This window comes from Jaculus jaculus, chromosome 6 (assembly GCF_020740685.1).
Source record: "Jaculus jaculus isolate mJacJac1 chromosome 6, mJacJac1.mat.Y.cur, whole genome shotgun sequence".
NCBI classification, from domain to species: Eukaryota; Metazoa; Chordata; class Mammalia; order Rodentia; family Dipodidae; genus Jaculus; species Jaculus jaculus.
This window is the reverse complement of record NC_059107.1, coordinates 99,213,219-99,233,059: the sequence shown is the minus strand read 5'-3', so window position 1 is coordinate 99,233,059 and position 19,841 is coordinate 99,213,219. Positions and strand designations below refer to the sequence as shown.

Genomic DNA, 19,841 nt, shown 5'->3' with positions numbered 1-19,841 from the left:
GCCCTGCAATAGGGACGTACGATTGGTCGCGCTGTCTCTCCTTAGGCCACACAAGCCCGCCCTTCCCCGGGCCCCACCTTGGGAGGCAGCTGTGGGAAGCGGCCCCGAGGCGTGAGAGCGGCGCCGGCCTCTGACTAATGGCCAGAGCCGATGGTGGGAGGCGAGAGCAAGAGGGCCGCTGATTGGTCGGCCGGGGCTGCCTACGTCTAGGCGGGAGCTCCGGGTCGCGGCGGCGGCGGCGGCGGCAGGGGGCCTGTGGAGTGCGGGGTGAGAAGATGGCGGCGGAGACGGTGGAGCTGCACAAGCTGAAGGTACCCATGCGCAGGGGACAGTTGAGGTGGGCTTTTCTGGGGACTGGAGTCTACGAGGTGGCCTGCGCCGCCGCCCTCTGTGTGTTCCCCGTTTCGTATTCTGGCTTCCGCCCGAGTTCTTTTGTGCCCCGTCCTCAGGCCTTCCCTGATTTCCCGTGCCTCCGCGCGGGTTTGCTGCTGCCTTTACTGGTGATTCCGTTCCCGTCCTCTCCGAGGTCTCCATCACCCTCCCCGGGCGGTGCTAGTGTCCACCCCAGCCGAGCCGCGCGACGTCAGGGCTCCCTCTTCCGTAACCCATGCGGACGCAGGGCTCTCTTTTCTTCCCTGAATCCTTTAGTTGTCCAAACGCTGAGACGCCCCTGTTAGCGAATGGGCGATTTTGCATATTCTCATCTGAGTATGTTCCAAACACCCACAAAATGCTTCCATCCCGTTTTGCTCTCCGTGGAGTTACGCCCCTGAGTTAGAGTTTTGAAAACAGGGAGAGGCCTCGGAAGCTAGGTCTCTTGGAAACCTGGAATTGAGGCAGCCCTAAGAATTTGTAGAAAAACACCTCTCCCTAAAAAACAGTTGTTTTTTAATTTTTAGTTCTCTTACGAGGCTCTCCGCCTGCTGGCTTTCCTCTCATGCCGCCCAATTCCAGTAGAAAAAGCTATCTGCAGTATTGTTGAAGAACAGCTCGAAGGCTGGGATTATCTTTGTCCTGTTTCTCATCGGGAAGCATCCTGCATTCTCTTGGTGTTACCACTTGGTGACACGCTGAATAACAGGAGCTTTTAAGTCGTAACTTTGGTGTGCTACCTTTCTAACTTACATTTAGATGATGACGATGATAATTTAGTTTTTATCGAGGCAGGTTCTTACTCTAGCCCAGGCTGACCTGGAACTCACTATGTAAGCCAGGGTGGCCTCGAACTTTGGCCATCCTCCTATCTATGCCTCCCAAGTGCTCGGACTGTACTACCACGCTTGGTGACATTATAAAGAAAATTAGGGATCTCCTTAGTATGAAATTCAGAAGAAAAGAACAAGCTTTGAAGTGGGAAGGAAAAACCTCTATCTGCATTGATACTTAAGTCCTTACCAGCTGCAATGTGAGTCTATCTGACAAAATTGTAGAGATTGAATTGTGCTGGGCAGTACCTTGAAGTGTAGCAGAAGTAGATTTACAGCCCAGCATGAAAAAAAGGAAAGGTTACAGAGGAGAGAACCCGAGAGGCCCTGGCACGCTCATTCTCCCCCCACCCCCGGCCCTCCGCGCCTCTTTCTCTCTGAAATAAATAAATAAAATATTTATTTTTTAAAAAAGGGCATGAGCTGGTCGTGGTGGTACATGCCTTTAATCCCAGCACTTGGGAGGCAGAGGTAGGAGGATCACCATGAGTTCGAGACTACATAGTGAATTCCAGGTCAGCCTGGGCTAGAGTGAGACCCTACCTTGAAAAACAAACAAACAAACAAACAAAATAGGGCATAACCAGGCCTGGTGGCACACACCTTTAATCCCAGCATTTAGGATTACTGAGTTCAAGGCCACCCTGAGACTACAAAGCCAAAGGATCCAGGTTTGATACCCACATAAGCCAGATGCACAAGGTGGTGCATGTATTTGGAACTCATTTACAGTGGCTAGAGGCCCTGGTGCACCCATTCTCTCTCTCTCTCTCTCTCTCTCAAATAAAATCTTTTTAAAGACCATGAAATTTAGGTGGGTGTGGTGATGCACACCTTTAATACCAGCACTTGGGAGGATGGGATAGGAGGATTGTTGTGAGCTTAAGACCGTCCTAGGCTGCAGAGTGAATTCTATGTAGGTTAACCTGGGCTAGAATGAGCGATATCCTGGGGGAAATAAAAGGGCTGGAGAGATGGGTCAGTGTTTATCCTGCAAAGTCTAAGGACCCAGGTTTGATTTCTCAGTACCCCCATAAAGCCAGAATGCACAGTGGCATATGCATTTGGAGTTGGTTTACAGTGGCTGGAGGCCCTAGTATGTCCATTTTTTTTCTCTTGCAAATAAAAATATTTTTTAAAAAAGACCCAAAAAGCAAAAGCAAAAAACCCATGAAATTTGGCTGGAGCAATGGGTCAGTGGTTAAGTGCACTGAGGGAGCCTGAGGCTGCCAAGAGTTCAAATCTACAGAACCCATGTGAATAGCTGGATGTGGGCACTTGCCTCTGTAAACCAAGTCCCACAAGGGAGCAGAAACCAGCTCCAGAATCAGTAGAGACTCTGGCTCAAAACAAAGCTGGGAAGAAGGAAGAGCGATGGAGTGGGACACCCAATATGTGGCTCCAGGCACCATATAGGCAAGCTTATATGACACCTTACCATACACACATACAAAGGCAAAAACAAAACAAATCCCAGCACTCTGGAGGCAGAGGAAGGGGGATTGCTGTGCGTTCAAGGCCACCCTGAGACTACATAGTGAATTCCAGGTTGGCCTGGGCTAGGGTGAGACCATACCTCAAAAAAACAAAAAGGAGGGGGGTGATTTTTTTTTTTGGTTCATTTTTATTTATTTGAGAGTGATAGAGAGAGGCAGACAGAGGCACAGAGAGAAGGGGCGTGCCAGGGCTTCCAGCCACTGCAAACAAACTCCAGACGCATGTGCCCCCTTGTGCATCGGGCTGACATGGCTCGAACCAGGGTCCTTAGGCTTCACAGGCAAGTGCTTAACTGCTAAGCCATTTCTCCAGCCCGATTTTTTTTTTTTTTAATTGGTTTGCATTGAGAGAGAGAATGGGTTCATCAGGGCCTCTAGGTTTACTATACATATATTTTTTTCAATTTGCAAACAGAGCAACAGACAGAGAGAATGGGCATACCAGGGCTTTATGTGAGTACTGGAAACTTAAACCCTGGTCCTTAGGCTTTGTAGGCAAGCACCTTCACCTTCACCACCAAGCCATCTCTTCAGCCCTGAATTTTTTTTTTTTGAGGCAAGGACTCATTCTAACCCATGCAGACCTGGAGCTTACTCTCGATTTTTTGGTAATCCCCCTACTTCAGCTTTAGGAATGCTAGGATTAAAGGTGTTCACCATCATGCCTGGCTTTGTTTGATTTTGAAATAGGGCTTAACTCTACCCTTGGCTGACCTGGAACTCACTGTGTAGCTCATGCTGGTCTTGAAAACGAAGTGATCCTCCTGACCCAGCCGAAGAGGGCCTTCTTAAATTGTGTAAGGAGTTAAAAAAAATATATTTATGTGTGTGTTTCAAACAAACACCAGATCTTTGCACCACTTTTTGTGTCTGGCATATATGGGCAGCTTGGGAATTGAACCCCAGGCCTGCAGGTTTTACAAGTAAGTGCCTTTAGTGGTTGAGCTATCCCTTCTAGGTCGGGAGGAGGAGGGATGCAGTCATATTTGTTCAGGAGCAATGTTAAATTCTGTTATGGCCTTAGGTGTCTTTAAGACATCTACTTAGAATCTTGTAGTTGCTTGGAAATGTGGAACATGAATTCAAAAGCTGAGGGCTGATCATGAATATTTGGAATTTATTACTTTTATTATTGATTTTTTTTTGGTTTTTCGAGGTAGGGTTTCACTATGGTCCAGGCTGTCCTGGAATTAACTCTAGTCTCAGGGTGGCCTTGAGCCCATGGCGATCCTCCTACCTCTGCCTCCTGAGTGCTGGGATTAAAGGCGTGCGCCACCATGCCTGGCTTAAAAATATTTTTATTTATTTGAAAGAGAAAGGGTGAGAGAATGAGCGTGCCAGGGCCTCCAGCCACTGTAAATGAACTCCAGACACATGTGCCACCTTGTGCATCTGGCTAATATGGGTCCTAGGGAATACAACCTGGGTCCTTTGGCTTTGCAGCCAAATGCCTTAAACATCCCTCCACCCCCCCCACCTTTTTTTTTTAATTTTTTTTAATTTATTTTTTTATTTGAGAGCGACAGACACAGAGAGAAAGACAGGTAGAGGGAGAGAGAGAGAATGGGCGCGCCAGGGCTTCCAGCCTCTGCAAACGAACTCCAGACGCGTGCGCCCCCTTGTGCATCTGGCTAACGTGGGACCTGGGGAACCAAGCCTCGAACTGGGGTCCTTAGGCTTCACAGGCAAGCACTTAACCGCTCCAGCCCTTTTTTTTTTTTTTTTTGAGGTAGGGTCTCACTCTAGTCCAGGCTGACCTGGAATTCACTATGGAGTCTCAGGGTGGCCTTGAACTCATGGCAATCCTACATCTGCCTCGAGTGCTGGGATTAAAGGTGTGCACCACCACGCCTGGCTTTTTTTGTTTGTTTTGTTTTTTTGAGGTAGGGTCCCATTGTAGCCCAGCTTGATCCGGAATTCACTATGTAGTTTTAGGATGGCCTTGAATTCACGGTGATCCTGCTACCTCTGCCTCCCGAGTGCAGGGATTAAAGGTGTGTGCCACTGTGACCAGCCTGTTTCTATTTATTTATTTATTTTTAAAGATTTTACTTTTATTAGAGACAGGGAGAGTGAGAGAGAAAGAGTGAAATGGCCACGCCAGGGCCTCTGGCCACTGCAAACGAACTCGACACATGTGCCACCACGTGCACCTGGCTTATATGGGACCTGGAGAATTGAACCGGGTCCTTAGGCTTCGTAGGCATGTTCCTTAACTGCTAACCCATCTCTCCAGCCCTATTTATTCATTTTTAATATTTTATTTTTATTTGTTTATTTGAGAGAGGGAAAGAGAAAGAGTAAAAGAGAGAGAATGGGCAGACCAGGGCTTCCAGCCACTGCAAACAAACTCCAGGTGCATGCGCCACCTTGTGCATCTGGCTTACGTGGATCCTGGTGAATCAAACTCTGGTCCTTTAGCTTTGCAAGAAAGCAACTTAACTGCTAAGCCATCTCTCCAGCCCTTATTTTATTTATTTTTTTTTTTTGAAGTAGGGTCTCCTAGCCCAATCTGACCTGGAATTCACTATGTAGTCTCAGGCTGGCCTCAAACTCACAGCGCTCCTCTTATTATCTCTGCCTTCTGAGTTCCTGGATTAAGGCCTGGCTGTATTTTAATTAAATTAATTAATTAATTTATTTTTGGGCCCAGGCTGACCTGGAATTCCCTGTGGGGTCTCAGAGTGGCCTCAAACTCACAGCGATTCTCCTACCTCTGCTTCCCGAGTGCTGGGATTAAAGGCGTGTGTCACCAGGCCCGGCTGCTCTGTCATTTCTTCTCAGCAACATGGTACCTTCTGAGTCATTCCAAGGTCACTGCCATCTGAAAAGAGAAGGTTCTCTAACCAAAAGTGAGAGTAGCATTAATATATAGGTATGAACATTAAGAGGAGTGCTTACTGGGCAGTTTGGTGAGCATAGTATATACATTTAGCCAGGCACCATCAGACGTTAGTCCTTAGGCTTCAAAGGCATGCACTTTAACCGCTAAGCCATCTCTCCAGCCCTAATTTTTTTAATACGTGTGTATGTTTATGTTGTGTATTAATGTGTGTGTGCACGCACACGTGCATATGAAGTGGCCAGAAGTTGACATTAGGTGTCTTCCTTCAGTAGCTCTCTACCTTATTTTATTTATTTATTTTTTTTGAGGGGGGTTTGAGGAAGGGTCTCTCTCTAGCCCAGGCTGACTTGGAATTCACTGTGTAATCTCAGGGTGAACTCATGGTGATCCTCCTACCTCTGCCTCCCAAGTGCTGAGATTAAAGTCGTGCACCACCATGCCTAGCTGTTCACCTTATTTTTTGAGATTAAAAATAAGTAAGTTCTGACCTTGGAGTTAACTGGTTTGGCTGGAACTAAACTGGCCAGCAAGACCCAGGGATCCTCTGGACTCTTCTTCCCTAGTTCTGGGGTTATAGTGTACATCACCATGATCGGCTCTTACATGAGGTGCATTTGTCTGGCATGCGATTTACTCACTAAGCCTTCTCCCCAGCTCCTCAAAACAGGCATGGTGGTGCATGCCTTTAATTCCAGCACTGGGAGGCAAAGGTAGGATTGCCATGAGTTTGCAGCCACCCTGAGACTACGTAGTGAATTCTGGGTCAGCCTGTGCTAGAATGAAGAACCAAAAACAAAATAAAAAATAATCTATTCCACAGAACAGTGCTGGTCCATGAACTGAACTGTTAGGAGTTCGTGATAAGTACAGATACTGAGAGTAAACATTTGTAGCATTTGAACATTACTGCTATATCCAAGTATATGTTGATTTTTCTAGTAATTATTAATTTTTCAAGAGTATTAGTCCATTATCTGAATGGAATATTATAAAAAGCAGCCCCATTCGTGTTAGCAGTGGTCTCTGACTGTTTCCACATTCTTTTTTTTTTTTTTTTTGGTTTTTCGAGGTAGGGTCTCACTCTGGTCCAGGCTGACCTGGAATTAACTCTGTAGTCTCAGGGTGGCCTTGAACTCACGGCAATCCTCCTACCTCTGCCTCCCGAGTGCTGGGATTAAAGGCATGTGCCACCACGCCCGGCTGTTTCCAGATTCTTGATATCTTATTCAAGAATTGAAAAAGACACAGAAAGTAAAGAGGCTTTATTAGAAACTTGGTTGTGGTGGCTCATGCCTGTAATCCCGGCACTTGGGAGGCTGAGATAAAAGGATCGTCACGAGTTTGAGGCCACTCTGAGTTACAGAATGAGATCCAGGTCAGCCTGGATTAGAATGAGACACTCCTTCACACAACAACAGAGATTAGAGAGTCAAGCAAAAGTACAAAACTAGGTGTATTGGGGTGAGGGGGGAGATATTTATGCTGCCAAGGAATAGTGGGTTCCTTGAGATAGATTACCAAAGAGCAGCAGGTTACTGTTTGGGGCATGTTTTACTTTGATAAGCATTAAAATTTTTTTAAATTTTTAATTATTTATTTGAGAGTGACAAGTAGAGAAAGAGGCAGATAAAGAGAATGTGCGTGCCAGGGCCTCCAGCCATTGCAAATGAACTCCAGATGCGTACGCGCCCTTGTGCATCTGGCTAACGCGGGTCCTGGGGAATTGAGCCTCAAACTGGGATCCTTAGGCTTCACCGGCAAGCGCTTAACCACTAAGCCATCTCTCCAGCCCATTGACCAGCATTTTATTTTTTTTTAAATTTTTATTTTTTATTTATTTGAGAGCGACAGACACAGAGAGAAAGACAGATAGGGGGAGAGAGAGAGAATGGGCGCGCCAGGGCTTTCAGCCTCTGCAAACGAACTCCAGACTCGTGCGCCCCCTTGTGCATCTGGCTAACGTGGGACCTGGGGAACCGAGCCTCGAACCGCGGTCCTTGGGCTTCACCGGCAAGCGCTTAACCACTAAGCCATCTCTCCAGCCCATTGACCAGCATTTTTATGTGGGTTCTCAGGGTTGAACTTGGGTCCTCATACTTTCAGGGCAAGCACATTACTGATAGAGTTAATTTCCCAGTCTTAAAATTTTTTTTAAATTGTTCATTCCATGTTTCTCAGTAGAGGGTGCTGTTGAGTTGAACTGTTCTCTGCATGACATCCCAACTGTGCATCCCAGTCACTAAATACTCTTACTTCCCCGATCATATTATTTAAAACAAAAAAGACAGGAGGTGGGGTAGAGGGCCCTCCATCTCCATTTTCAAATGTTTCCTTGGCTGAAGATTTTGTAGAGAACAGAAAGTACATTCTAGCTTCTACTGGTTGCTTTTGCCTTTACTGCTAAGCCATGTCTCCAGCCCCCCCCCCCCTTTGTGTGTGTGTGTGTGTGTGTGTATTTTGAAATTTTGAAGTAGAGTCTCACTGTAGCCCAGGCTGGCCCGGAATTCACTCTGTAGTCTCCACTATCTTTGTCATTACCTCAGCCACCTGTGTGATCGGGTTAAAGGTGTGTGCCACCACACCCGACTGTTAAACTTTTTAATTGGCAACTTCTGTAAATATAAACAGTATACCATGATCATATCCTCTCCCACACTCTTTCCCTTATTCCAAAGTCTCCCCTATATTGAGACCCTTCTTCTTTTCAACTAGTCTGGTTTGATGTCATAGTTTTCCCTAATATGTAGTCTTATGTAGGTAGCACCAGTCACTGTGAGGTCATGAATATCATGGCTACCCTTGTGTCTGGAAGACAAGATTGTAAGCATTCTTCCTCTTCTACAATGGTCCCTGTGACTGGGAGAGTGTGATACTCTAGTGTTATTTCTTAGAACTTTGATGAATTTTGATTCACCTCTGTGGTCACTGCCATCTGAAAAGAGAAAACTTTATGAAAAATGAAAGTAACAGCCAGTTGTGGTGCATGCCTTTAATCCCAGCACTCTGGGAGACAGATATAGGAAGATCATTTTGAATTTGATGCCAGTCTGGGACTACAAAACTGAGTTTCAGGTCAGCCTGGGGAGGTGTGGGCTAAAAACTTCAATAGAACTCTGGGACTTACAAGATTTTTTCCTGTTATGATATAGATTCTTTTAATCAATTCATTGTTGGCAGTAAGCCAGCTAATTCTACAGTGATTAGATCTATATGAATGTGTATAATACATTGTAATAACAGTTTTAGAAAACAGGTGTTTATTAGTCCATATTTCATTGCTGTAATAATATTTTATAGAGAAAAATATTGGAGACTGAAAGGCCAAGCAATATAATGCTGGCTCTGTTGGAGCCTCATGATGATGGAAGCTTCTGGGTCATTGGGGTAAATATCACTCTAGGAAGGAATCAGTACAGATCTTAGAACAATTCATCCTATTAACTAGGGAAAGATCACATGTTAGGATAATCCAGAGGCTGAGAAGAGTTCAGTATTTTTGGCCTCAAACTCACTGTCATAGCTGAGAATGACCTTGAATTTAAGATTGTACTTCTTTCACCTCCCAAGTAATAGGATTACAAATATGTGCCACCATGCCTGCCTGTCTTGTCCTTTTTTATTTTTATTTATCTGAGGGGGAGATAGAGAGAAAGTGGGCACCTTCCAGGGCTTCTTGCTACTGCACACAAACTCCAAATACATGTGCCACTTTATGCATCTGGCTTTATGTGGGTGCTGGATTGAACCCAGTTTGCTAGGTTTTACAGGCAAGTGTCTTAATGTTAATTCTGAGAGGGAGGAGGGGGAATGGGCACATCAGAGCCTTCAGCCAATGCAAATGTGTTCCAGACGCATATACCACCTTGTGCTTCTGGCTCATTTGGGTACTGGGAAATCAAACCTGGGTCCCCAGTCTTTAGACAAGCACCCCACCTTCCAAGCCATCTGTCCAACCCTCTTAAGAACTATATTAATTCCCTAGTGTAATGCGTCTTCCAGTGACCCAAACATCTCCCAATAAGCTCCAGCTTTTAAAATAAAAGGCTTTTGTTTGTTATTTTTATTTATTTGATTTATTATTATTTTTGGTTTTTCAAGGTAGAGTCTCACTCTAGCTCAGGCTGACCTGGAATTCATTCTAGTCTCAAGTTGGCCTTGAATTCATGGTGATCCTCCTACCTCTGCCTCCTGAGTGCTGGGATTAAAGGTGTGTGCCACCACGCCTGGCCTTTTTGTGTGTGGGGGGGGCAGATTCCAGAAATTTTTACTTTAAAAAACAATTATCACTTAATATATAGAAGATTTAGTTTGTTCACATTTGAAACATCAGAAAACACATAGTCATATAGTACAAATTTCTGTTGGTTCTGACATGAAGAGAGTACATAGTCTGACAATCAAGTGTTTTCCAGTGGTTTCCAGGCTGTAATCCAGTTTTAACTCTGTTTTATCTGATCATTTCTTCTTCATCAAGTTTCAGTTTATCAAGTCATCCTTAGTAAATGAAGCCATATGCACACATAGTTTCCTTAAGGCAGAGAAAAGACTCAGAATCAACCAACAATGCTTTGGACATTTTTTCCCTCCCATTTTGGATGCTTTTTCACCCATTTCCTTTTTTTTGCAAAGTTCTTTGAATTTTTAAAAAATATTTTATTTCTTATTTATTTATTTGGCAGAGAAAGAGAGAGGGAGAATGGGCTCACCAGGGCTTCCAGCCACTGCAAACAAACTCATGATGCATGCATGCATCCCCTTTTGCATCTGGCTAACGTGAGTGCTGGGAATCAGACCTGGGTCCTTTGGCTTTGTAGACAAGCACTTTAACTGCTAAGCCGTTCTTGCAGCCCATTTTTTTTTTTTTTGAGGTAGGGTCTCACTTTAGCCCAGGCTGACCTGGGATTCACTATGGAGTGTCAGGGTGACCTCAAACTCACGGGTATCTTCCTACCTCTGCACTCCTGAGTGCTGGGATTAAAGGCATGTGCCACCACGCCCGGCTCCAATCTTTTTTTAATTAAAATATTTATTTATTTATTTAGGAGAGAAAAAGAGAAAATGGGCACTCCAGGGCCTTTAGCCACTGCATATGAACTCCAGACCTATGTGCCCCCTTGTGCGTCTGGCTTACGTAGATCCTGGGGAATCAAACCTGATACCTTAGGCTTCGCAGGCAAATGCCATAACCGCTAAGCCATTCCCCAGTCCCCAAAATTCTTTCAATTTAAAAAAAATTGAACATGCAGGTCTGTGTGGACTTAAATGTTGAGGGATGTACATCACTGAACTATTCTCTGTGGATGAACTCATCACAACCAAGTTCTCCTGTGAGAGGCTTGGTGACTTCCGATGCAGTCGTTGCAACGGTGGAGGTTAAATTGTCAAGCTCTACCCTCTGGATAGTGCTGGTACTGGGCACGGAGCCTGGTGGACTATCCAGGCTTGGACCCTGCCCAGGGCCACCATGTGATTCTGTAGGCAGTGGTGGAGGTTCTGCAGGATACTGAGTGTACAGGGAGCAGAGAGGCCTATCAGCCGGGCCAGGGCATTGCCCACCTGAACTCTTCCTCAGCTCCAGCTGGTTTTTGCAGACCGCTGCCATTCAGGCAACCAAGGCTTCCTGGTCCACATCCTCTGCCATTGGGCCTTCCAAGACTGTTGTTTGCCGGGAGCTGGGACGTCTTAGACCACAGAGTCAGTGTGCTGATCTGGAAAAATGTGGAAGACCACTATTGGTTTTTTTGTTTGTTTTTCTGTTGAGGTAGGGTCTTACTCTAGTCCAGGCTGACCTGGAATTCACTATGGAGTCTCAGGGTGGCTTTTTTTTTTTTTTTTTTTTTTTTGCCTTGAATTGATCATCCTTCCTCTTGTTACCAAAGTGCTGGGATTATATATGTGCCACCAGGAGGCTGTTCAACCTTTTTTTTTTTTTTTTTTTTTTTTGAGATAGGTCTCATCTAGATTTCACTGAAGTTCCAGACTGGCCTTGAACTCACAGCAGTCCTCCCGCCTCTGCTTCCCAAGTGCTGGGATTAAAGACGTACACCATCACACCTGCTTCTTTGCCACCTTTTATTTATTCATTTGTTTATTTAAAAAATCTTTTAATTAATTAATTAACTAATTTAGTTTTCTTTTCAAAAAAACTTTTTAACAACTTCCATGACTGTAAACAATATCCCATGGTAAAACCCTACTTCCCCCCCCACTTTCCCCTTTGAAACTCCATTCTCCATCATATCCCCTCCCCATCTCAATCAGTCTCTCTTATTTTGATGTCATGATCTTTTCCTCCTATTATGTGGTCTTGTGAAGGTAGTGTCAGGCACCGTGAGGTCATGAATATCCAGGCCATTTTGTGTCTGGGGGGAGCATGTTATATATAAGGAGTCCTACCCTTCCTTTGGCTCTGATATTCTTTTTTTTTTCCTCAATTTTTATTAACATTTTCCATGATTATAAAAAGTATCCCATGGTAATACTCTCCCTCCCTCCCTCCCTACTTTCCCCTTTTAAATTCCATTCTCTACCATATCCCCCCCCATCTCAATCAGTCTCCCTTTTATTTTGATATCATGGTTTTTTCTTCCTCTTATGATGGTCTTGTGTAGGTAGTGTCAGGCACTATGAGGTCATGGATATCCAGGCCATTTTATGTCTGGAGGGAGCACGTTGTAAGGAGTCCTACCCTTCCTTCGGCTCTTACATTCTTTCTGCCACCTCTTCCGCATTAGACCCTGAGCCTTGGAAGGAGTGATCGAGATGTTACTCAGTACTCCAGTCACTTCTTTCCAGCACTATGATGCCTTTTGAGTCATCCCAAGGTCACTGCAATCTGAAAAGAGAAGATTCTCTACCCAAAGTGAGAGTAGTGTTAATATAAGAGTATAACTATTGAGAGAAGTGCTTACTGGGCAGTTTGATAAGCATAGTATATACATTTTTCCAGACATCAGCAGATGTTACACTCCAAGGGCTCATGACTACCTCTGTTTTAAGTTTTCAGTATCAGGGATTGCCCCAGCCAGCGGGGAGTTGAACAAGGAAACGAGGGGAAAATTAACCTGAATGAAAAAAGGCAAACAGACATAAGAAGGAGACCATGCTAGGTGTTTGTCACGGCCTCGAGAGTTTATTCTTACATGTAGGTTTATATAGGGTTGTAGGTGGAAGGGGACGTGGCCAGGGCAAGGAGTTGTCAGGAAACATAGAGGGGATGTAATTAGGTGTTCATCTAATCTTGCCTCACTGGCTTAACATCCTGACTACACTAGGTTTCACATCCTGACCATAAACTACCCTTTTGCAAAAGATAAGATTCTGTAAGCAGTCTGCTGACCAGTTCCAGAAGTACCTAACAGAAAGTTGGATGGACCAGCTTTCTGAGTAATGAGTCAGCTTATGAGCAGGCCCAGGGAAAATGGAGAGGCTTTTGCTCTATGGCTCCCAACAAGGGATGTGTTTCCCCCCATGGAGTGGGCCTCCAGTCCAATTGGAGGGCAGTTGGTTTCCACCATGACAGACGTGCCGCTAGTGCACCCATTGGCTCATTTGGCCTGGCTGGCCAATTATAAGGCTTGCAGCATCCACTGTTGAATATCTTCACTGGTGGTATGTCTTTCTCCCATTGAACAGCATGTAGAATGGCTTCTTCCAGCTTTCTGTCAGCTGGTCTACATGGAGGACATTATCAGCTCAGTTCCAGCAGGATTTCTCAATGGCCTTTCAGCCCAAGTATGTGGAATCTTCAGCAATAGGGTCTTACCATCGATTCCTGGTGGGAAGCCAAGGGCCTTGGCAGTGGCCTATAATGTTTTGGGGGCATCAGGGACTGGCCAACCATCACACCTGTTTCTTTGCCACCTTTTATTTATCAATTTGTTTACTTAAAATTTTTTTTTTTTTAGTTTATCTTACATATTTATTTATGAGAGGGAAGAAAGGGAATGGGCACACCAGAGCCTCCAGCCACTGCAAATAAGCTCCAGACACATGCACCACCTTGTGCATCTGGCTTACATGGGTGCTGGGGAGTTGAACCCTGGTCCTTAGGCTTCACAGGCAAACGCCCTAACCACTAAGCAATCCGTCCAGCCCATATTAATTATTTTTATTTATTTATTTGCAAACACAGAACAGGCAGCATTTTCGCCACTGCAGATTAACTAGACACATATGCTGTTTTGTGCATCTGGCTTTACGTGGGAAATGGGGATTGTCAGGCTTTGCAAGCAAGTGCTTTTAATTGCTGAGCCATCTCTCCAGCCCACTTTTTACTTACTTATTAAATTTTTTTGGTATTTTTTTAATTTACTTATTTAATGGAGAGAGAATGAGAAAGAGGCAGATATATAGAGAGAGAATGGGTGCACCAGGGCCCCTAGCTACCACACAGGAACTCCGGATGCATGCACCACCTTGTGCATCTGGCTTATGTAGGTTCTGGGTAATTAAACCTAGGTTCTTTGACTTTCCTGGCAAGCGCCTTAAGAGTTTAGCCATCACTTCAGCCCTTTTTTGGGTATTTAAATACTTGGGCTGTAGAGATGCTTAGTGGTTAAGCCTGCAAAGCCAAAGGACCCAGGTTTAATTCCCCATGATCCATGTAGGCCAGCTGCTTAAGGTGGTGCATGCATCTGGAGTTTGTTTAGAGTGGCTGAAAGCCCTGGTGTGTTCATTCTTTCTCTCTGCTGTTTCTCAAATAAATAAGTAAAATAAATAAAATATTAGAATAAATAAATAAATATTTTTCTTTATTTGAGAAAGAGAGGGAAAATAGAGAAAGCGAATGAATGAATATAGGTGCACCCAGGCTTCTTGCTTGTAAATGAGCTCCTGACACATACACCACTTTGTGCATCTGACTTTACATGAGTACTGGAGACTTAACCTGGACAAGCAGGCTTTGCAAGCAAGCAACATTAAACATTTAGCTATTTCTTCAGCCCTTTTCTACCTTAAAGGTTACACCACTTCCCAATATAATTACACTGACAACAAGCTTACAGCACAGAAACCCTTAGAGAACACATTGATACCATATCCAAAATGGTAGGGAGAATTTATCTACTTTAGGTTACTGTTTTTTTTTTTTTCTTCTTTTTTTTTTAAGATCATTATTTTGTTTTGTTTTTCGTCTTTCGAGGTAGAGTCTCACTGTAGCTCAGGCTGACCTGGAACTCAGGATATAGTCTCAGGGTGGCCTCAAACTCATGGCGATCCTCCTACCTCTGCTGGGATCAAAGGTTTGCACCACCATTCCGGGCAGGTTACTGGGTTTTCTGATTAAAGATTCATTTAATTAGCTGGTCATTGTGGCATACACCTTTAACCATAGCACTTGGGAGGCAGAGGTAGGAGGATCGCTGTGAGTTCAAGGCCACCCTGAGACTAAGAGGTGAATTCTAGGTCAGCCTGGGCTAGGTTGTGTAACCTTATCTTGAAAAAATAAGAAAAAAAAAGATTTATTTAATTGTCTTTACTGTTTGACAGAATAATCTTATGATTCCCCCCTCCATTATTCAGAAGTAGCTAAAGATTTGTGATAAAAACAGGTTCACCAGTAGATCAGAATTTTATTAAAGTGTGATTTTTTTTTTTTTTAGCATCTGTTAGAAAATCTTGATTGTGGGGCTGGAGAGATGGCTCAGCGAGTGGGGCACTTGCCTAAGACGTTTTAAGGAACTGAGTTTGATTCCCCAGTACTCACATAAAGCCAGATGCACAAAATAGTGTATGTGTCTGTAGTTTGCAGTGGCTAGAAGTCCTAACACACCATTCTCTTTCTCTCAGCCTCTTTCTCACACACACTCAAGTAAGTAAACAAATAAATAAAATATTAAAAAAGAGAAAGATGACTGCATACTGACTTGCTAAAAGAAAAATGGATTATCTTTGTGGACTCAGTCCTGGTATAGGGACAGTCATTTGAGTTTGACAGTTTTTCCTCTTCTCTAATGAGAACTGCTGCCTCATTTATAGACCGTCATCCTGTTAACTAAAGAAATGTGGTTTTGATTTTGCTATTCTTGTTCCTCCTAGCTTGCTGAACTAAAGCAAGAGTGTCTTGCTCGTGGATTGGAAACCAAGGGAATAAAACAAGATCTTATCAATAGGCTCCAGGCATATCTTGAAGAACATGGTGAGTATGGTGAAGGCAGTGGGATGTGAAAGTTTCTTCTCAGGAAGTTAGTTAAGGTCTAATGCATAGCATGGAGAAAACAGCGCTAGACATGGTGGTCATCTCAGCTCTTGGGAGACTGAGGCAAGAGACCAGCCTGGTGTACAAAGTGAGCTCTGTCTCAAACAAGCAAAAGGAGCTAGGTGTGGTAGCATACACCTTTAATCCCAGCACTCAGGCAGAAGTAGGAGGATCGCCATGAGTTCGAGGCCACCCTGAGATTGCATAGTGAATTACAGGTCAACCTAGGCTAGAGCACCAGACCCATCCTCAAAAAACCAAAGCGAAAACAACAACAAAAACAAAATCCAAACACTTGGGAGACAGAGGTAGGAGGATTGCCATGAGTTTGAGGCCACCCTGAGACTGCATAGTGAATTCCAGGTCAGCCTAAGCTAGAGTGAGACACTACTTCAAACTCCACACCCCCCTCCCCCCCGCCAAAAAAAGAAAACTCTTGGGCTGGGCACGGCAGAGAATATCTGTAATCTAGCATTAGGATCAAGAATTGAGACCAACCTAGGCAACATAGAGAGAGAGATCATGCTCATAAAACTGGGAGCCAGATTTGGTGACATATGCCTTTAATACCAGCATTCAGAAGGCTGAAGTAGGGTACTGGAGAAATGACTCTGTGGTTAAGACCCTTGTCTGGGAGTCCTAAAGACCAAGGTTCAATTCCCCAGATCCCACATAAGCCATATGCACAAGGTGGTGCATGGGTCTGGAGTTCATTTGCAGTGGCTAGAGGCCCTGGTGCACTCATTCTGTCTCCCATCAACCTCCCCCCCGCCAAAGAAAGAATGAAGGAAGGCTGAGATAGGACGGTTGCCATAAATTCCAGGCCAGCTTGCCCTATAGAGTAAGTTTCAGGTCAGTCTGGTCTAGCTATGGTAGGTAAGAGGGTAAGAGGCAGAGTTGGGAGGATTTGCTACAAGCGTTAGGTCAGCTTGTACTTTGTACTATATAGCAAGTTGTAGGTCAGTTTATATACTGAATCCCTGTCTCAAAGAAAAAAGTAGTGATTATAATACAAAGAAATTTTATGTATTCTGTTGTTTTAAAAAGATCATTTTATCATTTTTTTTCCTTCAAAACTTTTTTTTTTTTATAAGAGAGTATTGGTATGTCAGGGCCTCCAGCCACTGCATTCAAACTCCATACACGTATACCACCTTGTGCACATGGGTGACCTTGTGTACTTGTGTCCCATCTTGTGCATCTGGGTTAAGAGAGATCTGTAGAGTCAAAGTCCTAAGGCTTTGCAGGCAAGTGTCTTAACTGCTAATCCATCTTTCCAGCCCCTTCTTCAAATATTTATTTTTTTATTTGCAATCAGAGAGAAACAGAAGAGAGTATGGGCACACCAGGGTCTCCAGCTGCTGCAAACTCCAGGTGCATGTGCCACTTTGTGAATCTAGCTTTACGTGGGTACTGGAGAATCAAACCCAGGTCGTTAAGCTTTGTGGGCAAGTGCCTTAACCTCAGAGCCATCTCTCCATCCTACCCTTTTAAAATTTTTTTTTATTTTTATTTTTTATTTTTTTTTTAATTTTTATTAGCATTTTCCATGATTATAAAAAAATCCCATGGTAATTCCCTCCCCCCTCCCACACTTTTTCCTTTGAAATTCCATTCTCTATCATATTTCCTCCCCATCACAATCATTGTACTTACATATATACAATATCAACTTATTAAGTACCCTCCGCCCTTCCTTTCTCTTCTCTTTATCCTACCCTTTTTTTAAAACTATTTTTAAAGTTATTTGAGAAAGAGAGGCGGAGAGAAAGAGAATGTGCATGCCAGGGCCTCCAGTCACTGCAAATGAACTCTAGATGCATGGACCACTTTGTTCATCTGCCTTACATGGGTCCTGAGGAATTGAACCTGTGTTCTTAGGCTTCACAGCCATGTGTCTTAGCCCCTAAGCCATCTCTCCAGCCCTTTTTTTCCCTCAAGAGATCGAATCTTTCCATGTTACCTAGCTGGCCTTGAATATGATAGCATGTTATTTAAAAATCAACATGCAGCTGGGTGTGGTGACACACCCCTTTAATCCCAGCACTGGGGAGGCAGAGGTAGGAGGATCACCTTGAGTTGGAGGCCAGCCTGAGACTATTGAATTCCTGGTCAGCCTGGAGTAGACTAGAGTGAGACCCTACCTCAAAACCCTCCCCCTTAAAAAAAGAGAGAGAGAGAAGAAGAAGAAAGGAACCAACATGGAGATCCAAGCATGTCATAATCCACGTACTTGGGATAATGAAGTAGGAGAAAAGCAAGTTTGAGGCCAGCCAGGGAAAGTTGAGATCCTATATCAAAGTGAACAAGTGTGTGGCATGGTGGTGCACGCCTTTAATCCCAGCACTCAGGAAGCAGAGGTAAGAGGATCACTGAATTAAAGGTCATCCTGAGATCACACAGTGAATTCCAGTTCAGCCTGGGCTAGAGTGAGACCATACTTCCCCCCTCAAAAGCAAAGTTATACAACTATCACTAAACTGAGAATTTCATTTTATGCCTCCATATTGGTGTGCGTATGTGTTGGCACATGTATGCATGGACGCACAGTTACATGTGGATGCCAGAGGTGGATGCCAGGTATCTTCTTGGTGGATCACTTTCCACTTCTATTTACTTAGGCAAGGTCTCTCACTTAAATAAGTTTGCAGATTTTGGTTATTCTAGCTAACCAGCTTTTCCCAGGACTAAGCCTTAACTGCTAAGCCATCTGTCCAGCCCTTAATTTTTTTTTTTTTTTCATTTGTATTTATTTACTAGAGAGAGGAAGAGGTAGATAGACAGAATGGATGTGCCAGGGCCTGCAGCCACTAAAATGGACTCCAGACAAATATACCACGTGTGCATCTGGCTTACATGGGTCTTGGGGAGTCTTCCTGGGTGCTTAGGCTTTGCAGGCAAGTGCCTTAACTGCTAAGTAAATTCCAGCCCAGATTTTATATATATTTGTGTGTGTGGTTTTTTTTTAAATTTTTCGAGGTAGGGTCTTAACTTTCTAAGTGTGTAATGTTGTTGTTGTTGTTATTTTTCGAGGTAGGGTTTCACTCTAGCTCATGCTGACCTGGAATTCACTCTGTATTCTCAGGGTGGCCTCAAACTCATAACGATCCTCCTACCTCTGCCTCCCGAGTGCACCCCGGCACACTAGTATAAAATAATTTCTGTTAGAAGCTACTTTTTTTTTTTCTTAAGTTCCTGTGATGGTCTGGGGTATAGGATGCAGAAATAGGATTGATAATTATTATAATCAGAAATTTATATATACTTAAGATAACTAAGCATTGCCAAGTTGTTTCTCAGAATGCCTTGTAAATCTATATACTTTCTGGGCATAGTGGTCCATGCCTTTAATCCCAACATTTGGAAGGCAGAAGTAGGAGAATTGAACCCTGGCAGGCAGGCTTTGCAATGCAAGCAAGCACCTTTAACTGCTGAACTGTCTCCCTAGTTTGGGTTCTTTTATCCTCATTATGCTTGTTATATTCCTTGTCAGTTTGACAGGACCTAGGATGATAACTGTAAGGAATTATGTAGATTAGGTTAGCCTCTGTGTATGTCTGTGAGGGATTATTTTGATTGGGTTAATCACTCACCATGATCATCCTACCTTGGCCTCTGGAATGCTGGGATTGAAGGCATATGCCACCATTCCCAGCCACAGATATCTTTTCATTTATCTTTTAGGTTTTTCCGTAGTATTTTTTAGAAAAATTCTTTGGTTTTGATATATTAAATTTTTTAAATTTTTTTTTTTTTTTTTTTTTTTTTGATAGCAACAGAGGGAAAGAGAATGGGTGCATCAGCGTCTCCAGCCACTCTAGACACATGTGCCACCTTGGGCATTTGGCTTATGTGGGTACTGGAAATTGAACTTGGGTCCTTAGGTTTTTAAGGCAAGTGCCTTAACTGCTAAGTCATCTCTCAAAAGCCCCTATTTTGAGTTTTTGAAACAGGGTCTCATGTAGCTTAAGCTGACTTTATAGCTGAGAATGGTCTTAAAATTCTGATTATGCCTGTATCTCTTAAGTACTGCAATTCTGGGCACATATGCACCAACATATTTAGCTCTCATTATTTATTACTATTATTATTTT

General features: G+C 43.8%; 1 protein-coding gene across 4 annotated transcripts in view; it reads left to right on the top strand.

Annotated features, from left to right (window-relative positions):
* Nucleotides 1–124: 124 nt before the first annotated feature.
* Nucleotides 125–19,841, top strand: part of LOC101605746 (SAP domain containing ribonucleoprotein) — a 70,877-nt gene continuing 51,160 nt past the window's right edge. Inside the window, exons 1-2 of one of the 4 annotated variants that reach the window (XM_045153687.1) lie at nt 125–311; nt 15,588–15,687. In XM_045153687.1, coding sequence (XP_045009622.1) covers nt 276–311; nt 15,588–15,687 — 136 coding nt within the window. In that variant the 5' untranslated portion in view covers nt 125–275. Of the gene's footprint in view, nt 338–15,587; nt 15,688–19,841 lie in introns of all 4 variants that reach the window. The other 3 variants (XM_045153686.1, XM_045153688.1, XM_045153689.1) reach the window with 3 other exon arrangements.